Source organism: Hyla sarda, chromosome 3 (assembly GCF_029499605.1).
Source record: "Hyla sarda isolate aHylSar1 chromosome 3, aHylSar1.hap1, whole genome shotgun sequence".
In the NCBI taxonomy this organism is placed as follows: domain Eukaryota; kingdom Metazoa; phylum Chordata; class Amphibia; order Anura; family Hylidae; genus Hyla; species Hyla sarda.
In genome coordinates, this window is record NC_079191.1 from 241,319,223 (window position 1) to 241,344,076 (window position 24,854).

At 47.1% G+C, this 24,854-nt stretch overlaps 1 protein-coding gene across 1 annotated transcript in view; it reads right to left on the reverse strand.

Annotated features, from left to right (window-relative positions):
* The window catches only part of REV3L (REV3 like, DNA directed polymerase zeta catalytic subunit), a 224,886-nt gene extending 200,338 nt beyond the window's left edge, over positions 1–24,548 (reverse strand). The window contains exon 1 of the mRNA XM_056566337.1: positions 23,935–24,548. Within this exon, the coding sequence (XP_056422312.1) occupies positions 23,935–24,073 (139 nt within the window). The 5' untranslated portion in view covers positions 24,074–24,548. The remainder of the gene's footprint in view (positions 1–23,934) is intronic.
* Positions 24,549–24,854: the final 306 nt, after the last annotated feature.

The window sequence follows — 24,854 nt, forward strand, 5'->3', positions numbered from 1 at the left end:
AGTCCGGCTCTGGAGGCCAATTGTAACAGCGCCTCCTGGAGGCTCTGTGTAGGGGCGACAGGTCGATCCAGGTAGAGGGAAGGGGTGAGGTAAACCTGTCTTTCTGGATAGAGAGGCATGGTTTGGGGTCTTTCCGAGAGCGGAACAGGGAGGTGGTCTGGTCCCTCCAGACAACCGGGCAGGACAATAACCGTAGGAATCTGGTCCGTCTGTTGTGGAGGGGCGAGGATGTGTGCCCACCTTGCCCTAAAGTGGTTGAGCTCTTCCTTCAGATTGAATTCAGGGCGAGTGACATCTTTGCCCTGATTCACCCCTAAGGTTCGTCCGAGATTGATGTCAGTTTCGTTCGGCCAGAGGGTCTTAGAACTCTTCTGCCCGAACTATGAAGTGGCGAAGAACGAGCTCGGCTGGCAGGAATTTGCCATAAAGGCGATTTCCCGTCAGAACTCGATCAAGAAAGTGACATCATGACCTGACTCGGACGGTATGGGGATGTGACGGACATGCCCAAGAAAAATTTGGATGAGAATGGGATCTGGTCCAGGGCCTGGACATTTTCCGTCAAACTCAAGCGTTCTGGGAGTGCGGTTGCCCACATTCCGTCAGCTGCCTTCCTTGGACATGATAGGATCCAGATCTTCTACCAGGGGCAGCCTAAGGTCTGTCACAGGTGTGGCAGCCCAACCCATTTTAGCGCAGGCTGTACTGTGCAGGTCTGAGCTTTGTGTGGTGGGTCACCTGGCCGCATCCTGTAGGCAGATCAGGTGCCACCTGTGTGGTGTCCTTGGGCACCCTTTTAGCCATTGTCCTAGCGCCTTTGCCCGTGCAGCGGCCGCTCCAGCTGAGGAGAGCTGTGAAGTTGCCTCGGCTGGGGAGGGCACGGGAAGGGATGAGGGCGCAACAGGGCTAGTGAGGAGGAAAAGGGGCCCCACCAAACTAAGGCGGGAGGAAAATCGTAGAAGGAGTAGGGAGCTGGAGAGTTCCCAGGTGACGGAGGTAGCTCTGGCCCCTGTTCCTGAAGCTGGCCCTGTAACCGCTTAAGCCCTGTTGGAGAACGTGCTGGATGAGGGGGATCAGGAGGCTTCACAGAGAGGAAGGTAATATGGCTGACCCTTCCGATTCCTCCCACTATGAAAGTGTGGATGAGGAGAGCGGGGAGAGGCCCAAAAAGAAAGACAAGGGCAAATGGAAGGGGCGAATGAAGAGGTCAGAGCCCTCTGTTCCTTGTACTGCGGGCCAGGTCCAAAACGGAAGCCTGAATGCCCCCCCCCCCTTCTCTAACTGACCTGTCAAACCGGTACCTGATCCTTGATACCATCTCCTCCCCCTCCTTGGAAGGGGAAGGTGAGGGCGAGGTGCCTAGGGAGAAGGAGCTTCTGTGGGGTACTGGGTCCTGTCCTGTTGAGGCACCTTCCTCGGAGGGCAGGGCTAGACCGGGGCTGGACAGAGACGGGGACATATGCATCAATCAGAATCCAAGAAATGGTCCAAAAGCGGTCCTACCTTCTCTTCTTCTTCGGGGATGAGGGGACGAAAAAGAAGGGGAAACAGAAGTAAAGGGTGTGGCCCTCTAATTTAATCACCCTGTATGGCGGCACTCACCCCATTGACGCTAGCATCTTTTAATTGTGCCAGCATAAAGTCAGATACGACTAAATTTGCAGCCTTTGATTTTCTCGGCCGTGTTGAAGCTAACATTTTCTTTTTACAGGAGACCAGGTTGTCAGATCTAGCCTTTCTGGTTAAAGCCGGAAGAGAGTAGAGGCACGGTCCCTCCCACTGGTCTCTTGCGGCTGAGCCGTATAGTGGGGTGGCGGTCCTGGCATGGACCACTTCCTGCTTCATTTTCCCTTTAATATAGGGGTCTACAACCAGGTGGGCACTTTCATCGGCTGGAGTCAACTTGCCGGACTTGCCTATCCGGACTGGGTTTATGGGGCATTTAGGAACTTGGAGTATGGCTGTCTTAGTACCAGTAGGGCTTCTCTCCTTTTTCTTTTGATGTGCCCTAGGTAGTAGACCTTTTTTGGTAGAGTGCCTTTATCCCTAGAACACTGCCCCTAACCAAAATAGAGATAGGGTGAGAACAGGGTTAGTTTTAATGGAGGGATAGAATTAGGGAGAATTGTAGGGGAGTTAGGGAAAGAGTTTAAAATTAGTTTGAATGTATCAAGTCTGCTATCCTTCTCCCTGGTGGGGGGCTAACGCATGTGCACGCTAGCTTTTTTAAGTTGATATGGTATGAAGGGCTTACAGGTGACCAAACTTGGGCCTAAAGTGGGTTGTGGTTCAGTGTGTATAAGTTGGTTGGGAGGAGTGCTAGGTGGGGAGGGTGTATTCGTGGATGGTGGTGTTCCGATTCTTTGGGGGGACCTGACATGGCTCAGTTGAGGACTGACTTTGTAAACTGTACGAACGGTATGGACTCATGTTCTGCAGGGGTGGTGTGGGTGAGGGGACAGTTTTAGTGTAGGGTTTTCAGTTGTTTTTGTAGGTGTATGTATGGGGGGGAAGCTGCAGTGCATATTGTATGTATATATATTATATTTATGTGTTTTAGTATCTATACTGTGTTTTATATCTATATTGTTTTTGTTATATAGCTTTTATAATAGATCTGGTAGTCGGACCAGATGTGGGGTCATGATTTTTTTTTTTATTATAGAGCAGAGGAGTATCTCTTATGTTTCTTTGGTACTTTCATTAGTTTCGGATGAGGATTCATTTTGATTTAGTTTATTAAGTGAACGTGTTATGATTATTTTTACATAAAAAAAAGGAAAAAAAATAGATATTTTTTTGCAGTGGTGTACTTGTTATGTTTTTTTGTTTTGTTTTCTTGTTGTGTGTGTTTCCCTGGTTTTTAACTATAGACGGGTAGTGCTAAATTTTATGTTTATATTTTGATAAGACAAGTTGTACTGTTTTATGTTCATTTTCGGTATGCGTGTCTGTTTTTTAGATAGTTTGGATAGTTTTAGTTGTGTTTTTGAAAGCTGGGCTGGCCAGTTATGCAGGGTTTTGTTTTTGATTTATGTTATGTTGATGATTCCACTAAAGCAGAGTCTCATTGATTTCAATGGGATTCTGCTGCACTATGAACACAGCAGAATTTCCTGATTCTAGTGGCCGCAAAAAAAATAAACTTGTATTTTCATTCTGCAGATTACACTCGTAAATGCATTGTAGTTTATGAAACCGAGCAGTCCTGGCACCCACTGGATCATGTAAATGTGCGCAATGTCAGCCTGGCTGACATGCTGCACATTTTCAGCCGTGTGAACCCAGCCTAAGGGTCCATGCACACTAAAGAATCTCTGCCTCGATAAACTCTAAGGCTAGGTTCACACTACCGAATTTCCACCTGAAATTCCACTTTGAAATTGCAGGCAGAAATTCTGCTTACTAAAATGTATAGTATAGTGAATGGGCTTCTGTTCACAAATTCACACTTTGGAATTTGTGACGTAAAATCTGCTTGAAAATTTCCGCCTGAAGAAGGCGTTGCTCATTCTTCAGGCGGAAATACTCGCGGAACACATTGCAGTCTATTGAAGGCTGCAGTGTCTGCGCAGTCCTAGCACTCGGAATCTCCCGGCAGAAATTTTCTGCCCGAAGATTCCGCAGTGTGAACCTAGCCTAAGGGTGCATTTGCATGTGCGTATTTTTGCTGCAGATTATGCTGCCCATTGACTTCAAAGCCAATCTGCAGCGTACCCTAAGTGGAGATTGCAACGGCAGCTGGTGCCGACTTGAATTAGGACTACACAGACACTGACGGTCCCCATAGCCAGCAATGCATTCCACTGAAAGAATGAACTGTGTATTCTTTTGGCAGGTAAACTACAGTGCGCAAAAAGCTCCGCCAATTAAATTCCATAGTGTGCACTGTGCAGTGGAATTCCATTGACAACACCAGAATTTCCAAACGGAATTTCTCTTCTCGGAAATTCTGCATTGGGCATGGATCCTACGAGATTAGGGGGTTTCCAACTGAAAGCAAAGTTTTTTCCATAAAACAAAGGAAATCTTCAGAAAATGTCATTATTCAAATCAGGTTTTATTATATACATATATATAACAATTTGTGTGACTAGCTGACGCTCCCTGTGTTTGGTAGCTTACTAGTCAGCTTTGCTGTGTAAACTTGGACAGCATGGGCAGAATCATCCCGATCAGATAATAGTAAAAGCTTTTTAGACTGCTGAAGGCCTGAATAGGGCACAACAGCAACACTATACACATAAATCACAGTCGGAATCAAATATAGTAGCCCCAAACAGTTTACATACATTTTTATTTTATTCTACATACATAAATCTGCAGCAAGCTTATTTTGTTACAGAATTGCTGTGGATTTTTACTGCAGTTGTTACCGCTTTCAATTTAGCAAAGGTGAAATCGACTTTGGGTATGTTCACACGGCAGAATTCCTGCACTTCTGCAGAAATTCCGTGTCCGCATGCATTTTGCAGAATTCAGCCCAAAATCCGAGCAGAATTTTCTGCAGAGTTTCCTTCAGAATTCTGCAGGATTCCTCAAGTACAGTTCTCTGCGACAGATTTTTTGGCAGTGGGATTTCAGCTGTTAAAGAGCTTTCGCAAACTCCATTGACTTCAATGGGGTCTTCAGTGAACTTTCAAAAGTAGAAAATCGCCTGACGAAAATCTGCAATGGAGAACCTGCCCCAATTCAAACTCGCAGCAGGAAACATAATGCTATCTCGCAATAAAATCTGCTCGTGTGAAAAAGCCCTAAGGGCGCGTTCATATGTTGATAAACTCGCAGTGGGTTACCCAATCCAAGTTGTGTTACCATTCAATTCAATGGGTAAGTGCAAAATCCGCAATACCAGCAGATTCGCAGATTGCAGTTATTCCCGGTGAAGTGAAGGATAGTGAAACTTGCAGTGGGAAACCCGCTACGATTTATCAACGTGTAAACGTACCCTAAAGGATGATCTTTAGACACAAAGACCAATGTACAATCAATACAAACCAAATGTAATTATCTTTTATTAAGTCTTATGGTTATTACCACTCAGCCTTGCAAGATTCCAATTAGCCAACATTGGTGACGCTGCCCTATTGAAATTGCTCGGCTTCTGAAGGTCAATGAAAATAAGAATTTACTGATTGTAAGTATAGATGTGATGGCTGACAAAATGAAATGCAGCAATACTATATTACTAACAAAGACAAAGCATTTCTTCTCGTATTCCTTATCGTCAAGCACATCCGCAGCACCTGTCAATAAGCAGCCTATAATAGCTAGACATAAATTACTGCAGTACATGAACTGCACTAAATGCTGCAGCATATAAAATATCCAAGGTAACACAAGCTAAATGAACAATGTGAGCAATATAAGCACCCACGAGAGAATAAAAAAAATAAAAAACACAGCCAAAGCCTCTGTGCCATTCGTATCACAAGCCCACAATGGCAGACTGTGATAGCGAGGAAAAGGTTAAAAGGAGCAATAAACCTTGCCGCTGCAGGTGAGAACTGCCAGGCTTCTATTCACTATAGGGAACATGGATTTGAGCAATGTGACCTACTGTACGTTCTATCGCCCGCTATAATTTGACATTATTTGTGACGGCAGAGCTGGCAGAGATTGATCGCTCTCCTGCTCTACGCATTGAGGCGGTAAACCATATTCTCTCTACAGCCATTTAGCATATTGGATGAGACTTGCTTTCCAATAGGTTTTTCAAGTGCTGTATTTTCCTGCCCTCGGCACAGTGCAGTCGGAGGCTCCTTTGTTCTGATCTTGTAGACGCTACAGGGTCCTTAGCGGACTTTCAGCACATACAAATGTCCATTTTAGTATAGGGTGAAATTCAGCATTAACTAATTAGTTTTTTCTAAAAAAAAAAAAAAAAAAAAATTTTTTTTATATATTATTATTATAATAATAATAATAATGATACAGTGGTCCCTCAACATACGATGGTAATTTGTTCCAAATGAACCATCGTTTGTTGAAACCATCGTATGTTGAGGGATCCGTGTAAAGTATAGGACAGTGGTCTCCAATCTGTGGACCTCCAGATGTTGCAAAACTACAACTCCCAGCATGCCCGGACAGCCAACGGCTGTCCGGGCATGCCGGGAGTAGTAGTTTTGCAACATCTGGAGGTCCACTGGTATTGGAGGTTATACTCACGTATCCCCGCCGCTCCGTACCGTCACCACTCATCACCGCTAGGGATCGACCGATTATCGGTTTGGCAGATATTATTGGCCGATAATCCCGATTTTGGGCATTATCGGTATTGGCAATTACCTTGCCGATAAGCCGATAATGCCCCCCCCCCCCCCCGCGTCACACGCCCCACCTCACCGCCCCGGCCCCATTGCCTCCCCCATCCCCGTTTTTATAATTACCTGTTCCCTGCGTTACGCTGTGCGGAATGACGAGTGACGTGACGCGACGTCACCGTCAGTGCGCACAGTGACAGCTCAGGAGGACACCACCGGAGCCAGATGTAGAGTGGACCCCGGGAACAGGTAATTATAAAACCGGGAATGGGGGAGGCAATGGGGCCGGGGCGGTGCGGTGGGGGGTGCGACGCGGTGCGGTAGGGGGCGGGCGTTGTCTGTGATAGGACTCAGGACCCCCAGACAGGCAGGGGGGAGAGAAGCGGGCGGCGGTCTATGTCACCGCAAAAGCCACTGCTGTGCATTGATTTAAAGCGCCCGCTTTAAAGCAATGAACTGCAGCGGTGTCGCGGCGGGATAAATAGCCGATAACTTATACCGATATTCCGGAATAAGTTATTGGCTATCGGCCATAACCTCCACCGATTATCGGTATCGGCCCTAAAAAAAAACGATATCGGTCGATCCCTAGTCACCGCTGCCCTGGATGTCGCCTTCCATCGCTGTCGCCGCGTCCCCAGCACTCCGAGAAGGTCTCTGCTGCCTGGGAACGTCGCTCTCCGTCGATGCAGGGGATCCCGAGGAGTACGCTACTGAGCCCCGAGGACAGGTGAGTGATCGTCAGCGGACCACACGGGGCACCGTAAACGGCTGAAGCAGTCTGCGCTGCCGGATAGCCGTTTATGCGATGGCCCCGACATACAAAAGCATCGTATGTTGATGCTGCCTTCAACATGCGATGGCCTCTGAGAAGCCATTGTATGTTGAAATGATCGTATATTGGGACCATCGTAGGTCGGGGGGGGGGGGGGGGGGGGTCACTGTATATATGAAATATTCGTGAACTAACTGAATATTTACCCTATGATGCCATAGGTTGCAGTGATTCTGATGGAATCTCTCCGATATCCTGAGATATCAGAGCTGAAATTCGTGAAGCAAATACAGAAAGAAAAAAAAAAGCTTTACTGTTCCCCATAGCAACCAGAGATCAACTGTTTAAATGAAAGCTGAGCTATGATGGTTGTTATGGGCAACAGTTTTCATTAATGCAGATTGGATTATCTCCCACTGTGCCTCGTTTAACAAATCTAAGGGTCATGCTGCCCCTGTTACCCAAAAATGAAAGCTGAGCTGTGATTGGTTGCCACAGACAACAATGACAGCTTTACTGTCAGACAGGTTTGATAAAAAAAAAAAAAAAAAGACCCAAACCTGCAGTGTTACCGTAGCAAAGTTCTCAACAATGCAGATTTATTGCAAATAAATGTAGAGCATCTCTAAAAAAAAAAAACAAAAACAAATTTGACGTCCTGTATAGGGATCGACCGATATCGGGTTTTTTTAGGGCCGATACCGATAATCTGTGGAGGTTAGGGCCGATAGCCGATAACTTATACTGGAATATCGGTATAAATTATCGGCTATTTATCCCCCGCGACACCGCTGCAGATCACCGATTTAAAGCGGGCGCTTTAAAATCAATGAACTGCAACGGCTTTTGCGGTGCCATAGACCACTGCCGCCACCCACTTCTCTCCCCTTGCCTGTCCGGGGGTCCTCCCGAGTCCTATCACCCGCGACCGCCCCCCCATCGATCCGCACCCCCTACCGCCGCACCGCCCCGGCCCCATTGCCTCCCCCATCCCCGGTTTTATAATTACCTGTTCCCGGGGCTTGGGGTCCACTCTACATCTGGCTCCGGTGGCGTCCTCCTGAGCTGTCACTGTGCGCACTGACGGTGACGTTGCGTCACGTCACTCGTCATTGCGCACAGCGTAACGCAGGAGGAGCCAGAAGTAGCGTGGACCCCGGGAACAGGTAATTATAAAACCGGGGATGGGGGAGGCAATGGGGCCGGGGCGGGGTGCGACGCGGTGTGGTGGGGGGGGGTGTGCGGGGTTGCATTATCAAGGTAATTGCCGATACGATAATGCCCAAAATCGTGATTATCGGCCGATAATATCGGCCAAACCGATAATCGGTCGATCCCTAGTCCTGTGTCCTAACCAGCTGAAGGTGCATTCACGCCACAGTTCAGACATAACGGAAGCAGGATCCGATGGGAGAATTTGAAAAACGGCTGCCGCCGTTTCCCATTCATTTCAATGAGCTGACTGGAGTCAGCCAGCCAGGGACTCTGGTCGGTTAATATCCGGACTGCATGTTTTTTTTTTTCAGACTAAAAACCGTGGTCTGCTGTGGTTTTAAAGAAGTACTCCACTGGCCAGCGATCTGAATTAAATGTTCCGAATGCTGTTTTCGCGCTGCGGGGGTCGGCCACGCCCCTTGTGACATCACGGTCACGCTCCCTCAATGCTAGTTTATAGGAGGGGACGTGACAGCCGTCACAAGGGGCGTGGACGACCCCCGCAGCGTGAAAACAGTGTTCGGAACATTTACTTCAGAACGCTGGCCAGTGGAGTACCCCTTTAAGCCTTAGGGTACTTTCACGTGGTGAGGGAAGCCAAAATCTGCAATACATCAGCAGTGGTTGCAAACTTTGCTGCAAGAATGCAGCAAAATCCCCAACTGCAGATAGAAAATAAAAAAATTTAATATTTCTATAATATGCTCCCAAATCCTCAAGGGGAATTCCACATTTTCATGTGAAAACCCCAGGATGTATGTGGTATTGCCGCTCAGGGAGCCAAGCCGTAATAACACGTACAACCTGAGGACAGATGTGGTGCTGTTTATGTCACAAATGTGCACCTTTTTTCCGAGATGTCACAGAGATCTAAGAAATATTTCAAAGGGTAGTAATACATATTACAGATAAAAAATTTCACACTCTGTTGAATACAATGGGGAAGCCACAACTATAATAGAGTCCCTGAAAGTATGTAACATATTTTCATATGGACACCATATTGAAAAGAAATGAAAACAATATGACAAAGACAAGATTTTATAACTTGCTTAACTCACCATTATTTCCCGTTTACTCAAAACAGAGTATGGCTCCCAAATACTGTATGGTTGTGTGAATGAGCCCTATCTGTAAGCCAACAAATTTACAATTGATCACATAAAAAGAAGACGAATGATGAAGCACTCACCTATGAAATGGGAAAATCTTCAGGCTTTATTCCATATAGATGCAATGAACAAACAGGTACAGGAGCACAAGGAGCGTGGTGAAACAGGTGAGGCAAGGGATGCTCAGGTGGGCGGCGACATGTTTCATGCCCTGCGGCGCTCCTTCTGACCCGTGTACAGGCACCACGCTCCCAGTGCTCCTGTACCTGTTTGTTCATTGCATCTATATGGAATAAAGCCTAAAGCCTGCATCCTGGATGTGAGCACCCCCTTATGCTGATATAGGTGAATCTACATTAATGGCAAGAGGCTCCTGCAAGTCCGTCTCAGATGACAATTTATAGTAGTAGTGCCAGATACATCTCTGCTTTGTATGTGTTGGAAATTTACAATTTGATTCCATCAAGAAGTCATTTGTAGCCAAATTCCTCAATGAGTCAACATAAGATATTCAATACGTTTCCCAAGGAGAGTTAAACCTGAAGGAATCCTGCGCAAGAGAGTCTGCGGATCACCGCACAACAGGACAGCAGCCCGAAGCAGCACATGGTTTACCTACATAATCCCACTGATATTTTGGCAGTTATAGCTGGAACTAAAACCACATGGCAGAGATGAACACCCGCAGGTCGACAGGCTGCAACATTCACAATGCCGGATAGAACTCTCGAATGCCAGGCCTGGCTGTGAATATCTCTGAAGTGGTAAAAACCACTGCGCTGGGCCAATGAGGCATCATCCTCTGATGCAAGTTTGGGTACACGGATCACTTCTGGCGGGAGGACTCTACTCTGAAGTCAAACTGTTTACAGGAATCGGTCAAATATTTAAAGAGGTACTCTCCCATGCCCAAGCTTTCTGAACATCCGGTTCAGAAGGCTTGGAGCAGCAGCTGCGGTCGTGCAGTCATGCCACGCCCCCTCCATTGATGTCACGCCCCGTCATAGACATCAATTGAGGGGGAGTGACATGATGTCACAAGGGGGCGTGGCAGCGAAGTTGCAGCCGCTGCTCCAAGCCTTCTGAACCGTATGTTCAGAGGGCTGGGGCACGGGAGTACCTCTAATCCTGGGATTTATTCTGTTGTGTTTAGTTACAGAAGGAGCAGCCCACACTGGAGAATATTGCTTAGTGGTTAGTTACCCAGGCTGCAAAACATGAAGTGCTCAGTTAGAAACTGTGTAAATTCATGCTAGTCTGCCAACAGGGCATACAGATGAAAAATGGTGGTCGCCAGCTTTGGTCCCTTAGCCAGGGCAGAGAGTCACTGCTAGGAGCACCTTGTGTCCTGGAGGTATAAGTGCACAGAAACCAAAATGATGCACACTAACTGAGGATTCCTTCCACTGATCTCGAGCAGTCCGGCGGTGGGATCCCTGTGAACAGCTTCTTGTTAGAAGAAAATGTATGTAGCTGTCTTTAAGGGAACCTGTCCCCATGAAAATGCTCTCTAATCTATCGGCATAATGCTATAACGTGGGAGGAGCTGAGTAAATTGATCTCTCTGTCAGAAAAGTACAATCGATTCAAATCTATGATCCTGTTATTCTTAGGAGTCCAGTGAGTGACCATATCATTGAGTGACACTGCCTACTGGACTCCTAATAATAGAAACAGCAGAAGGTGCAATCTATGAATGAAAAGTTGAATGAATCTTTTCCCACAAAGAAATATATCAACCTGCTCCGCTCCTCCTGCTCTACAACATTATGCTGATAGATTACATGGCATTTTCATGGTGACAGGTTCCCTCTAGAGTCAATGGGGCAACAAATCCAAGATCAGTCAACAACTAATGCATTTTCCTAATTCTTTACCAAATGAGACTGGTAAATCTGGGCTATTGTGACCAATCTGCTTCCAGACAGAAACTGTCTGATTTTCACATAATAACCAATCACAGCTCAGCTTTCATATCTTTACAAGCTCTGGTACAATGAAAGCTGAGCTGTGATCTCTGTCCTCGAACATATCAGGACCACTGACCATTTTATTTCACAATGGTAAAATAAAGTCTTGATTTCACATTAGCTGTAATCTATCAGCAGTCATCCCTTCAATCTATCGGTGATCCGGCACAGACGTTTCTTTTTGTTTACAAACTGCCAGTGATGACCTCTCTGATGTCAGTAACTAAAGGCACATGACAACTGACCAGCCAACCAACTCATGTGTATAAGTATGGTGGCCTCATGACTCTACCCTAAGAGAAGAGAAGGACAACCATATTGAATTTCAGCTCCTTGTGTTTTTAAGCATCAGCAACTTTTTTTTACGTTCACGCCGTTCACCGTACGGTATCATTAACATTGTATTTTAAAAGTTCAGATATTTACGCACGCGGCGATACCAAATCTGTATATAAAAAAAAATTTTAAACACTTTTTGGGGGTGAAAAAGGGACAATTAACATTTTTATTGGGGGAGGGGGTTTTTCAAATTTTTTTTACTTTATTTTTTTACTTTTATTTTTACATAGGGGACTATTTATAGCAATCATTCGATTGCTAATCCTGTTCAGTGCTATGTATAGGACCTAGCACTGATCAGTGTTATCAGTCATCTTCTGCTCTGGTCTGCGGGAAGGCAGAGCAGAAGACACCGGGAAGGCAGCGGAGGCAGGTGAGGGGACCTCCATCTGCCGTGCTGGATGATCGGATCGCCACGGCAGTGCTGCAGGCGATCCGATCATCCATTTTAGTGACCGCGACGCTGCAGATGCCGTGATCTGCACTCAGCCGTATACGGGAACCATATTAAATGCATGTCTATGAGCCGACCAGAGTGAACCGCAGCCTCTGGCCGGCTGTGTTTTCGGCCGTATGCGGTTTCCCGACCGTAGGCAAAAACGCGGTTGACCACGTTTTTGCCTGCGGTCGGGAAACCGCATATGGCCGAAAACGCAGCCGACCGGAGGCTGCGGTTCCCTCCGGTCGGCTCATAGACATGCATTAAATACGGTTCCTGTATATGGCTGAGTGCGGGCGCTGCGATTAAGCCCCGCCCCCTCCTCCCAGCCATATACGGGAACCGTAAGTACAAAACGTAGTGTGAACCTAGCCTTACAAGTAGCTGCACTAATCCCAAGGCAAGTATCAGGCAATATTTAAAGGGGTACTCTGCCCCTAGACATCTTATCCCTTATCCAAAGGATAGGAGATAAGATGTCAGAACGCCGGGGTCCCGCCGCTGGAGACCCCCCGCAATATAGCTAGCAGCAGGAGGCTCTCAGGCTAATTTCTCCTGACCATGGAACATCGTGATGTCACGACTCCACCCCCGTGTGCCGTCACGCCCCGCCCCCTCAATGCAAGTCTATGGGAGGGGGCGGGGAGTGACGTCACATGGGGCAGAGTCGTGATGTCACAATTTTCCATCCCCCTGGTCGGGAGGAATAAGCCTGAGAACCTCCAGCGCTTCCGGAAGCAGTTACAGGTGGGTGCTGCTTGCTATATTGCCGGGGTCCCCAGCGGCGGGACCCCGGCGATCTGACATCTTATCCCCTATCCTTTGGATAGGGGATAAGATGTCTAGGGGCGGAGTACCCCTTTAAGCAGTGTGTTATTTCAAAAATGTCTTTATTGGCAGCCAAGAGTGCACACCAGGCGTGTCAGGCAAGGACAATCGCTGTGTGCTTCCCCTGCATTGATCTCGGTTAGCAGAGATTGATGCAGGAGCAAGAAGCTTCAGAAAGCAGCCAAGAATAGACTGTTCACACGAAAATGCCTGCCAGCCAAGTGAGCCTCATAGGAGTGTGCTGGGGGTATATGAGGGGAATGGGAGGTCCTGGTGTAGCGGGAGGGGGCCCTAATGTGATTAATGGGAGGGGGGGGGTTAGAAGGCTCTGCTGTGACTACTGGGAAAAAGAGTACCAAAGTCTGGGACAGAAGTGGCTCTCTATGGGGGAGATTTATCAAAAAATGTGTATGGGAAGAGTGGTGCAGTTGCCTATAGAAACCAATCACAACTTTCCTTTTTTACAGGCCTGTTTAAAAATGAAAGAAGCAATCTGATTGGTTGCTATGGGCAACTGCACCAATCGTCCTCTGCACAGGTTTTGATAAATCTCCCCCTATATCTTCATCCATTGAAGGACAATAGAACAGCTGGTCAGGTTTGGTTACTGGAGCCAAAGACTGTTTATGTTCATTCTCTATTGCATATTAAAAATTATAGAATACATTATCTGCTATTGTTGTCTAAAAAGGAAACAATAAGCTGCAATGAACAAGATCCCTTCTTATTCCTTTTGCAAGTGTGACAAGCTACACCCCTTTGTTATCTTAAGTTCCCTAAAATACCTACAAGATCCACCTGGTCCAGACACAATGGATATACTTGTGCCAATGGTAATTATGCTGCATTATTCCTGTAGACGCAATCCAGATTGAGGACTGCTTTTTCCCTCTGTATCTGATTATAGCAGTTTCCTTTGTGATCCTAAAAATCTGCAGATTCCGTGTATATAAAGAATATTTCCTCTCTCCCAGGAAGGTTACCATGGCAATATTAAAAGCAGTGGTTAAAGGAATTTCCTTTTGATCTATATTTTAAATGGTACAAGCAAACGTACAAAATACACTGCACAATGGCCAGCTGAGAATAGGAATATACTGGGTAATAAACAAGAGGAACCTATTCACAGTAACTGGACAAGAGAAAAGACCAGGAATCCTGTGACCCCCTGTCCATGGATTCCCATTGGCTACTTTCCTCATAGAGGTCAGAGGTGGGAACGTCATCTATCAGACACGGATACTATATCTAGTGGTATACCATAAATGTGAACACCTTATTTCTTTATTCATTAGATATGGTTATATATTCTGACTACTCACTCTGACACTTGTTCCAGTCCTGTCATCGCTACAATGTCCGGCTGCCAACAAGTGAACACTCTGCAGACCAGAATCCGGGGATACCTCAAAGTCCATGAGAGACCTCCGTTCTTGTGATTTGTGCGGTCCCATAGGCTGGACCCCTACAATCAGCTAGTTATCAGCTTTCCTGTAGACAGGTGACTACATTTAACTTTGGTGATATAACTTTAAGGCTAGGTTCAGACTACGAAATTTCCACCTGCAATTCCGCTTTGAAATTGCAGGTGGAAATTCCGCTTGCTAAAACGTATAGTGTAGTGAATGGGTTTCCGTTCACAAATTCACACTTCGGAATTTGTGAAGTGGAATTTGTGAACGGAAAATCTGCTTGGAAATTTCCAGCTGAAGAATGGCGTTGCTCATTCTTCAGGCGGAAATACTCGCGGAACACTTTGCAGTCTATTGGAGATTGGAGACTGCAGTGTCCGCGCGGTCCTAGTGCCGACTGATTCAGTCAGCGCTGGCCGCACTCGGAATCTCTGGGCGGAAATTTTCCGTAGTCTGAATCTAGCCTAAAAGGTATAGGGGCACTATTGTTATAAAGTAGTCAGGGTCACTGGGCTGCGGTACCTCTATCACAGCGAGAGACCGAAGTCCTGAGTGTGCGGGTCTGGCAGTCCTGGGAACTAGAAAGAACTAAGTTACTAAATACAAATAGCATAGAAGAGACACATTTAGCCGCACTCACCACTAGGCTTCAGCTGGCCGACTCCGCTTCAACTGCTCACGTGGACGTCACCAGTTCCAGCCCTGATGCAGGGTGCTCAGAGGCGACTGCCGGCGGTTTTGCGCTTTGTGCGCGCTTCTTCCGGCCTTGCCTCAGAGTGCCCTGCATCAGGTCTGGTGACGTCCACTTGAGCAGTTGAAGCTGGGTCTGCCAGCTGAAGCCTAGCGGTGAGTGCGGGTAACCGTGTCTCTTCTATGCTAGTTACATTTACAACTCCTGACTTTCCTAAGCATCTGGTCTTGAAGAGAACAATGGTTTGGAGTGAAGTAGTTCAGGATTCACATAAAAATTCAATACAGTGGTGGCCATTCTGCCCCCAGCACCACTCACCTAGGGTAAGTAGACTACTTCTTAAAAATGTTGCCTTGCTGCCTGTAACAACCCAGAGTTCACCATTGATTTACCTGTATGCCCTAGAAAAAGGAATTAAGACTCCTGATAGGACTATTTTCAATTGGTACACCAGTCCTCACTTGTGCACCATGTAGTCCCTGCTGATATTTTCCATTTACAGAGGCACTGAATAGCACTTCAATAGAAAGTGCAAATGGGAAAGACAAAACCGTATTTACTTCCATACACGTCTGAGCTTGCGTTTCTTATAGCAAAATCTCAAAAAATGCTGAAGAGTTTTGCCTACCCGCTGCTTTAACCCTTCATGGGCAACTGACAGAGGTCTTTACAGGAAACTAGCCTGGCTAAATGTTCAATACTAGTAGTCTCGGTGAGATGAAGACCAACAAGGCTGCCTTATAAAAGGATGACAGCACGCTGCCCACACTGTGGGACGTGAACAGGATAGAAAGAAGGCATTAGGAATACTTCTTAGACACTCCAAAATCAACAGTGCCATCTGTACCAGCACTTTACTGGAGGGGGCATGGCTGGGTGGGAAGTTAACAGGTGTGATCATATACTGATGCTCCTAAGTAGACCATTCTGCAGTAATCGCTGATAAAGCTATTGATGCTGTTCACATACAACCAGCCCCTCCCCCATTAGGTACTGCACTGCACACAATAGCAGTACTAGCTGCTCTCTTCTCCTTACTTGTTTACATCTATTCCGACACTATTTTTGTGGTATACAATAGCAAACCAACAGAATGGTAGGTCAACTTATATTGGGCTGTACCCGCTCTGATACACTGAGTTTAATAAACCGAACACAATTCAATAGTGACTATGTTACATTTGTTTCCACCTTATATTTCGTGACTTCCAGGCACAGTTTGCCTATGTATACCACAAATGTAGCACAAAATTACTACAAAATTTACGCAATCTGCTTTGTTTGAGACAAAACTTAATCTATTGACTATGTACCATAGCACATACCTTCTCTAGAACTGTGTAATATATAAACGAGAAAAAAAAACACAGGAGGTGCGCCCCTAGTGAGGACCGTTTTAACAATGATAAAGGGTTAACGTAAAGATGGGTTCTTACCCCTAGGTGTTGCGCTCAGAGCACAACACCTACAGAAGCGTCTATATGTAGAAGATCAAGGGAAACCGCTGCCACGAGGAACAAGCCCGGTGTGACGCCCGTCAGTCCGGTAAGTAGCAATGGGAATAAGTACGTGGATAAGTTCCTCTCAAGAAGGCGCTGGTACACGAGGATGGAGATAAAGTTCTTTATTGGCAACGCGTTTCGATCCCGAACCGGGATCTTCGTCAGGCATTCCTGACGAAGATCCCGGTTCGGGATCGAAACGCGTTGCCAATAAAGAACTTTATCTCCATCCCCGGGTACCAGCGCCTTCTTGAGAGGAACTTATCCACGTACTTATTCCCATTCTCTAGAACTGTGGGCACTCCATGGGCCATCATTTGGTTTCTTAAAGGGGTTCTCCGGTGCTTAGACATCTTATCCCCTTTCCAAAGGATAGGGGATAAGATGCCTGATCGCGGGAGTCCCGCCGCTGGGAACCCCCGTGATCTTGCATGCGGCACCCTGTTTGTAATCAGTCCCCGGAGCGTGTTCGCTCCAGGACTGATTACCGGTGACCACAGGGCGGGCAGCGTGTGTGACGTCACGCCTCCACCCCTGTGTGACGTCACGCTCTGGCCCTCAATACAAGCCTACGGGAGGGGGCGTGATAGCTATCACGCTCCGGGGACTGATTACAAACGGGGTGCCGCGTGCAAGATCACGGGGGTCCCCAGCGGCGGGACTCCCGCGATCAGGCATCTTATCCCCTATCCTTTGGATAGGGGATAAGATGTCTAAGCACCGGAGAACCCCTTTAACAAGCCACCAGTCTACCCAAAAATCTTGCCATGATCATTTTATCACAAATTCCATAAAAATATGAGGAGAAGCCTCCATATGGAATCAGAAACAGAGTTTATCACCATATTACAGCTTTATACAAGTGTTCATGAGCCCTAAGGCTACGATTAAATCTATAATATAGCAAAGATGTAGAGTCACACATTGCGTCACTGAATGAATATCAGGAAAAAAGCCAAGAACGCCTTACACAAAAGGCAGGTTTTACCTGGCTGTAATATAGTATGAGGCCTGCCTCACGGAAGACACTGTGGCCTTGATTTACTATTGGAAACCCGTCATGTTTTGTCAGGTTGTGCGCCAGAAATTCTCCCTGCGCCAGAATTGTAAAGAAAAAACAACCAACTCTCCTTTTTACCGAGAAAACCAGAAAAGGGGCGTGGTTGACAAAAAAGGGCGTGTCCCCAACATTTTCACAAAAAAATGACATATTTACTAAGGTTTCCACAGAAAATGTAGTGGATTTGAGCTGAGGAAAACCCCACAGATCAGAGCATGTGTAAAAAAAATAAAAATAAAATAAAAAAACATAGCGAAAAGTGGAAAATGTAGGGAAACATTAGTAAATACTGTGGGGAAAAAATTGCAGGGAATTAAAACCCACAAAGAAACCTACACTCCACTCTAAGTAAATCAGGGACAATGTTTGTACAGGCCTATGACTGTATAGTTTTTCCTGCCAAAAATGTAAGGAGCCATGTTTTGGCACTAGACCACCAGGCTTTTATAGAAATATATAGAAAAGAAAGGGCAAAGATGGTGCTATATAGTGCCTTTAACTTCGCTATATAAGGGTGTCATGACGGTGGAGTGATGGAACTGCTCACCTTGTGTTGCGCTAGCAGGCACAACACTGTACATCGCTTTTTGGGGGGAAAAGTCCAAAGTCTGGGAGCAGCTGGCTGTCGGTACCGTTAGGGAACGGTGCAGGATACAGGATAGAAGGGTCCTCCATCTTAGAATTCCAATTAATGGCTGTAGCGTTTCACCAAAGGATAAACACATTTCAAAGGGATCCTCCTTCTTCGTCAGGACCAAATTCCATATACAGGATATAAAAGTGGTACAGTATATATACAAACAGTAATTCAAATAATGGCACAGACCTCAAATCCTGCCATTATTTGAATTACTGTTTGTACACCCACACACACAAATATATATATATATATATATATATATATATATATATATACACACACACACACACACACACCACTGTTATATCCTATATGTAGTTTGGACCTGACAAAGAAGGAGGATCCCTCTGAAACGCGTTGTCCTATACATGAATAAAAGCACAAATTATCCTCATATACTGTGTTATCCTATGGTGAAGCGTTATGGCCATAATTGCAATTTTAAGATAAAGAGGACCCTTTATCTGTACCCATCTATCCTGTACCATGATTTTATGTCCCACACAGACAGTATAAATTTGGAAAATTGTTTAACTACATTTGCCCATTAATCTCAATGGGCTCACAGCGCAGCCGCTGCTTCATTCTCAGGGAAGACTCTGTTCTCCGTTGCAGATATTGTGGGGGAGGGGTCTCACCAGTCCTACCCACTGCAAATCAGACTGACTTTAAGTGTGCATATTTTCTGAATAGGGAGAACAGAGAAAGCTGCTGCCAGACTCCTCCGGTGACAAAATAAAAGTATCAGTTATGTTAATATCCAACATGTCTGCCAATTCTCTCCCCCAACATCAGCTGTCAGTGAAAGAGTTTGGCGGTCCCCATACCCACCATTAGATTGCCACTTATTACTGTCCCATCATCTCCCCCCGTGTGTGTCAGTCATTAGTGTTCTCATCTCAACCCCTCACTGATTCCCCATTCTACCTTTGGTGTTTAGCATCAGATGTCGTTAAAATGACGCTGAGGTGTTCAGCAGGGGATGTCTTTGGTCTGCGCTCCATTATCACAAGACTGCCTTAGCCAGCCAGCAGCCTAGGCAGTGGCACTCCATACTCCTGAGACCACTTATTATCTGGGGTGGTCACCTGATGTCTGCTACTCATGTAACACCGGAGTGCAGACCACAGGCACAACAGAAATGGAAATAAGTAAAGATACCTTTTACTCGTCGTATAGGACGCACTTTTTCTTCCCCAAAACGGGGGGGGGGAAGTTGGTGCGTCTTATACGGCGAATACACCCCTATCATGGCGGTCCCTGCGGCCATCAACGGCCGGGACCCGCGGCTAATGCAGGACATCACCGATTGCGGTGATGCCCTGTATTAACCCTTCAGACATGGCGATCAAAGCTGACCGCCGCGTCTGAAGCGAAAATAACACTAACCCGGCTGCTCAGTCGGGCTGTTCGGGACCACCGCGATTTCACCGCGGCGGTCCCAAACAGCCGGGTTAGTGTTTACATGACACCGGGAGGGACCTTACCTGCCTCCTCGGTGTCTGCTCCGTGCCGGGATCCCCTGTATGGCCAGCGCTCTCCTTCCTCGTCATCACGGAGAGCGAGGATACCCGGCCGACAGCAGAGACGTTCCGGAGCGACATCCAGGGCAGCGGTGACGGGTCCGGAGCGGCAGGGACACGTGAGTATTACCTCCTATGCAGTGGTCTTCAATCTGCGGACCTCCAGATGTTGCAAAACTACAACTCCCAGCATGCCCGGACAGCCAACGGTTGTCCGGACATGCTGGGAGTTGTAGTTTTGCTAAATCTGGAGGTCCGCAGGTTGAAGACCACTATTTGGTTCAGATTCTTTATTTTTTTATATTTTGCACCTATAAATTGGGTAAATCTTATACGCCAGTGCGTCCTATGGGGCGAAAAATACGGTAATATGGAGAGCACCTATGGAAAAGGGCTGACAAAAGACAGGCTTGTCGTGCCCTAGTGCAGTGGTCTTCAACCTGCGGACCTCCAGATGTTGCAAAACTACAACTCCCAGCATGCCCGGACAGCCAACGGCTGATTTTCATTTGGGGATCTTGGGAGTCCCAGAGATCAGACCTGCACCGATCACAGCGTTATGGTACATCATAGAGGAATGAGTAATCAGTAAGGCTAGGTTCAGACTACGGAATTTCCAACAGAAATTCAGTCGTAAAATTTCCGTCAGAAATTGCGCTTGCTAAAAGGTCTAGTGTAGTGAATGGGTTTCCGTTCACAAATTCACACTTCGACATTTGTGAAGTGGAAAATCCGCTTTGAAATTTCCGCCTGAAGAAAGGCGGTGCTCTTTCTTCAGGCGGAAATCCGCGCGGAACACATTGCAGTCTATTGGAGACTGCAGTGTCCGCGCGGTCCTAGCGCCGACTGATTCAGCCGGCGCTGGCCGCACTCGGAATCTCCAGGCGGAAATTTTCTGCCTGGAGATTCCGTAGTCTGAACCTAGCCTAAGTATGTTCCTCCGCAGAACCGAAACTTATTTACCTTTATCACTAAATGGGAAATTATAGAATTGTACATAAGAACAAAAGATCTGACTGAGCCTTCAGACATGTGCATCATTCCCCTATCCATGGAAGAGCTGCTGCCAAGATTTTTAAAGGGGTATTCCAGGATTTTTTTTAATTTTATTTGACTATTCTACAGGGCCTGTAAAGTTAGGGTAGTTCATAATATAGTGTCTGTACCTGTGTGTGACGGTTTTCTCACAATTCTTATGTGATTTTCACCCCAATATTTATTTTTACCAGCATACAAAATGACTGTTGTCTCAGATTTTTCCCAGGTTGCAATGTGACCGAGACCTGACTCACTAGTCAGCTGATGACAGGGAGCCTATCTGCTTCAATGGGTGGAGCGATCGCATAGTGGAAGAGAGATCATTCTGCAACTAATGCAAAAGCTGTAGGCACCCTGATTGAAAACCACAGATCTTTGAATGGATGCAGCTCATTTATGTTTCAATGGATGGGGTGGATGATGTGTGGGAGGGAGAAAAAATTGAATTATGGGAGTTGTGGGCAAAAGAAGAAAACTCAAACAGATACCAGTTCACATAAAGCTAGCCACAGTGTTATGGTAATCTCACAACATAGCCATTTAGCCCCAAGACAAGTGCAGATCCTTACTAAGCATGTCCATTACTGTCTGCCAGGTACATACTAAAATCACCTTATGGTGGATAACCCCTTTAAGTGAATAGAACCAGCTATTGTGTGTACATTAGGCACAACAGCAGCAACTGACAGTAAACCTTTAGGCACTGTTCACACCTTTATAAACCAAAACCACAAGTCAGTGTCTGATCTGTCACGAGACAAACACCACCAGCATCCAACAGATTCCAATAACAAGAGTCCACCAAGGAGTCCACCAAGAAAGCGCTATTTCTCCCCGTCAGTTTTGATGGAATGCATTGGAGGATCGGACCTCGGCCACCATTACAGAGCCTCTCTCGGTGTTCTGTATGGGGGTCACTGAATTGCTTCTAGGGGGAAATGGTTCTATATTTGTATGCCCAAGCCTCTGCAATGTGCAGCACTAATGAAGGGGAAGCCTCATCCACATGGCTATATTACAGATCTATAAATATGGATTGGCCCACAGTGTATTGCAACATTGCCTTCTTGAGGTACAGCTTTAAAGAAAGAATGCGATGTCTAAAAGCTTACCTATCATATCACAAAAAATATTGCTTATATATATTCCTCGCTAGGTCATGCAGATGCTGTACATTTCTTTTTTATGTGTCTGGCTTCTGTATTTGTCTCACAAATTCCTCTGTTCTGCTGCTTACTAATTCTGACATCCACTACCTAGGAAGGGACGTGTCTGAGCCAAGCACTGAGCTTGCCCTCACTCACTATGCATTCACTTCCTCCCAGAGTCTGCTGTGCTGGGTCTCTTCATCCAATAACTGCAGGCGGCTCTGTAACCCTCTCCTTGCTGGTTTCAGACAAGCGTCTGATAGACAGGCCAGGAGTGAGCACAGAGGAGTGCTAGTCCCACCCTGAATTCCTGGACTTTGTCCCAGCCCGTGATTTAGCTGGGACAAAGACTATGCTATGGCCAGACATGATTATGTTCTGGATAGTATGGGGACCACTAGTGGTCATTTTTTTACAAGTCACAATTTCTTAAAAAAAAAAGAGGATAAACGTTTATTAGGTATATATTACAAAGGTTAAATGTTTTGCCAAGATGTACAACATATAAAAAAGTTTTGGATTCAGACAGTGCTCATTTACGGAAACACCACATGATGGCACATGGGGGGGGGGGGGTTTCCAGGTCCATGACACAAACCCACGGTGCAAGGACTGTGCCTCTAAATCTAGTAAAAACGCCAGTGTTATGCTATATACATTCATGCCAGCTTCATGCCACACAAAAATGTTCAGCCCAATGCTCAACAGTAGAGTGTGCAGCCAGCAAGTGATCCATGCCATTGGCATTGGCGCCAGGCAGAGAAAGATGGCAGGCTGGGATCAGGGCTAGAGGGATTTTTTATTTTAAAGGGCAGCAGACCGTTCCGCCTCCTGTCATATGCTTTGAATTTTATTTTCTACAGCACGTCCCTATGACACAGAAATCATTCCGTACCCGTAAAAGGAAAAACATTGCCAGCATCAATCTGAATGGCGGCTGAAATGACCCTCTAATACGCTGAAGAATCTTTCCCTAATATATAAGCTGCTCCTGATGTCTAAGCACTACGTGACTCTTGGCTGACCCTACAGAAACCTCCCAGCATACAATTCAGTAACCCGTAGACGGATGGCAGCCCTTGCAGGTGAACACTGGCATCCGCCAGGCTCAGCAGCAGTGTGACGACTGTGGGGGAGGCGCATGGCTGCTTGTCCTCTGGGTAACACGTCTATGCGAGAGCTCCTGTCTCGTTCCCCGGCAGGTCATGTGAGGTTCCCCCAGCCACTTCGGTCCTGATGAAACTATACAAAAGATGTCTTCTTCCTAAAGGATTCCCAGGCCATGTAGACAGGTCATAGACACAAACAGGATGTGGTTGACACCATGTCTAACAAAGAGCAGGACGTCCTTTCCCACAACTTTCATTGGTCACTGCAACAAGCAGCCCCGCATGATGATTTCATGGACCAGCACGGCTAGGGCAGGCAAGCCTCCTGACTCCAGGACTGTATAGGGCGAGCGCTGCGGTAGGCACGTCCAATGGTAACCTTGGCATGGCCTGACAGCAGGTCACATGCTCTGCCACCGTGCGTGTCTGAGAGCTGATGGCAGCCGTGCTTGTCTCACTATAAACAGCCCATTGTGTCTGCCAATCTCTTTGCAGAAGACAGCCTGGCATCTAGTCTAGCCTGTAATGCCCTTGCCACTCTAATGCCAATGCAATGTCAGAAGCTTGCAGTAGGAGTGGATAGTATGAAACCCCCTAGAGCAGTGGTCACCAAACTGTGGACCTCCAGGTGTTGCAAAACTACAACTCTCAGCATGCCCGGACAGCCGTTGGCTGTCCGGGCATGCTGAGAGTTGTAGTTTTGCAACACCTGGAGGTCCACAGTTTGGAGACCATTGCTCTACAACATATCAGGTGATCATAGGTGCCAACTATGTACATGCCCACAGCGTCACTGGCATTTCTGTACTTCCTACATAGGATAAGTCATGCCCCTGAATAACCTATTAGGGCACAGCTGCCCCTTACCTGCAGGGGTGGCCCCGAACACTCTGACCACGGGCACCCTCCTTACAGGGCAGTCTCTGAACTGGGATCTGGTTACATCCAGGCCGGGCACCGGGGCAGCCAAGTAGTAATCCGCAGTCACCAGGCGCAGGGAGAACATCTTGGTGAGGGTAGAGGACACCCCCAGCAGTCCTCACTGTCCACCGCAGGCTATGTCCCACACAGGAAGGAACATGGACTCTATTATACACAGGCCATGTGATCACAGCTGTCCGGGCACCGGGCGCGCACGGATCATGGCTTCCGTCATACACCAGTCTAGGGAAGATCGGTACAGAGGTGCTCCTGCAGCGGGCCCTCCGCTCCCCCCTCGTCGGGTCTCAGCAGCGCCCCGCGTCACGTGTAGGATACCGCTCAGCCGCTACCGGGAGCCTCATGCTGTGGGCTCGCCCCCGCACTGGTGCTCCAGCTCCAAGTCACACTCCCGCCGGGCCGGGCTGACGATACCTCCGCGCACTGCTCTTGCTGCGGCCGCCGCAGCTGTTGTTGCCATGATGGTGACGTCACGGGGAGGGAGAGTGACAAGCTGGTGGGGGTGAGCGTGGGCGTGGCCACTGTAGTGTGTGTGGGAGGAGAGGAAGCTTTGGCCACGCCCCCCGGTCGTACGCTTGTAGTAGTAGTAGTAACCCTTGACGTGCCGCGCGCTGCACACAATGGAGGAGACGCTCCGCGGACGGGGGCAGGACAGGAAGTAGCGCGGAATGCTCTCCGGCTGTAGGGTACTCTATGTGTAGTGCCACACCTCAGGCTCCTAGGTGGGTCGCACACTGCCGTAAGATATCAATGAGAATTCCGCGCAGGCGCCGTAGAGCTGAAGCTTATGGGATATGTTTAGACTTGCTCTATTCATTGTACAAAAGTGGCGCTAGGTGATGGATGAG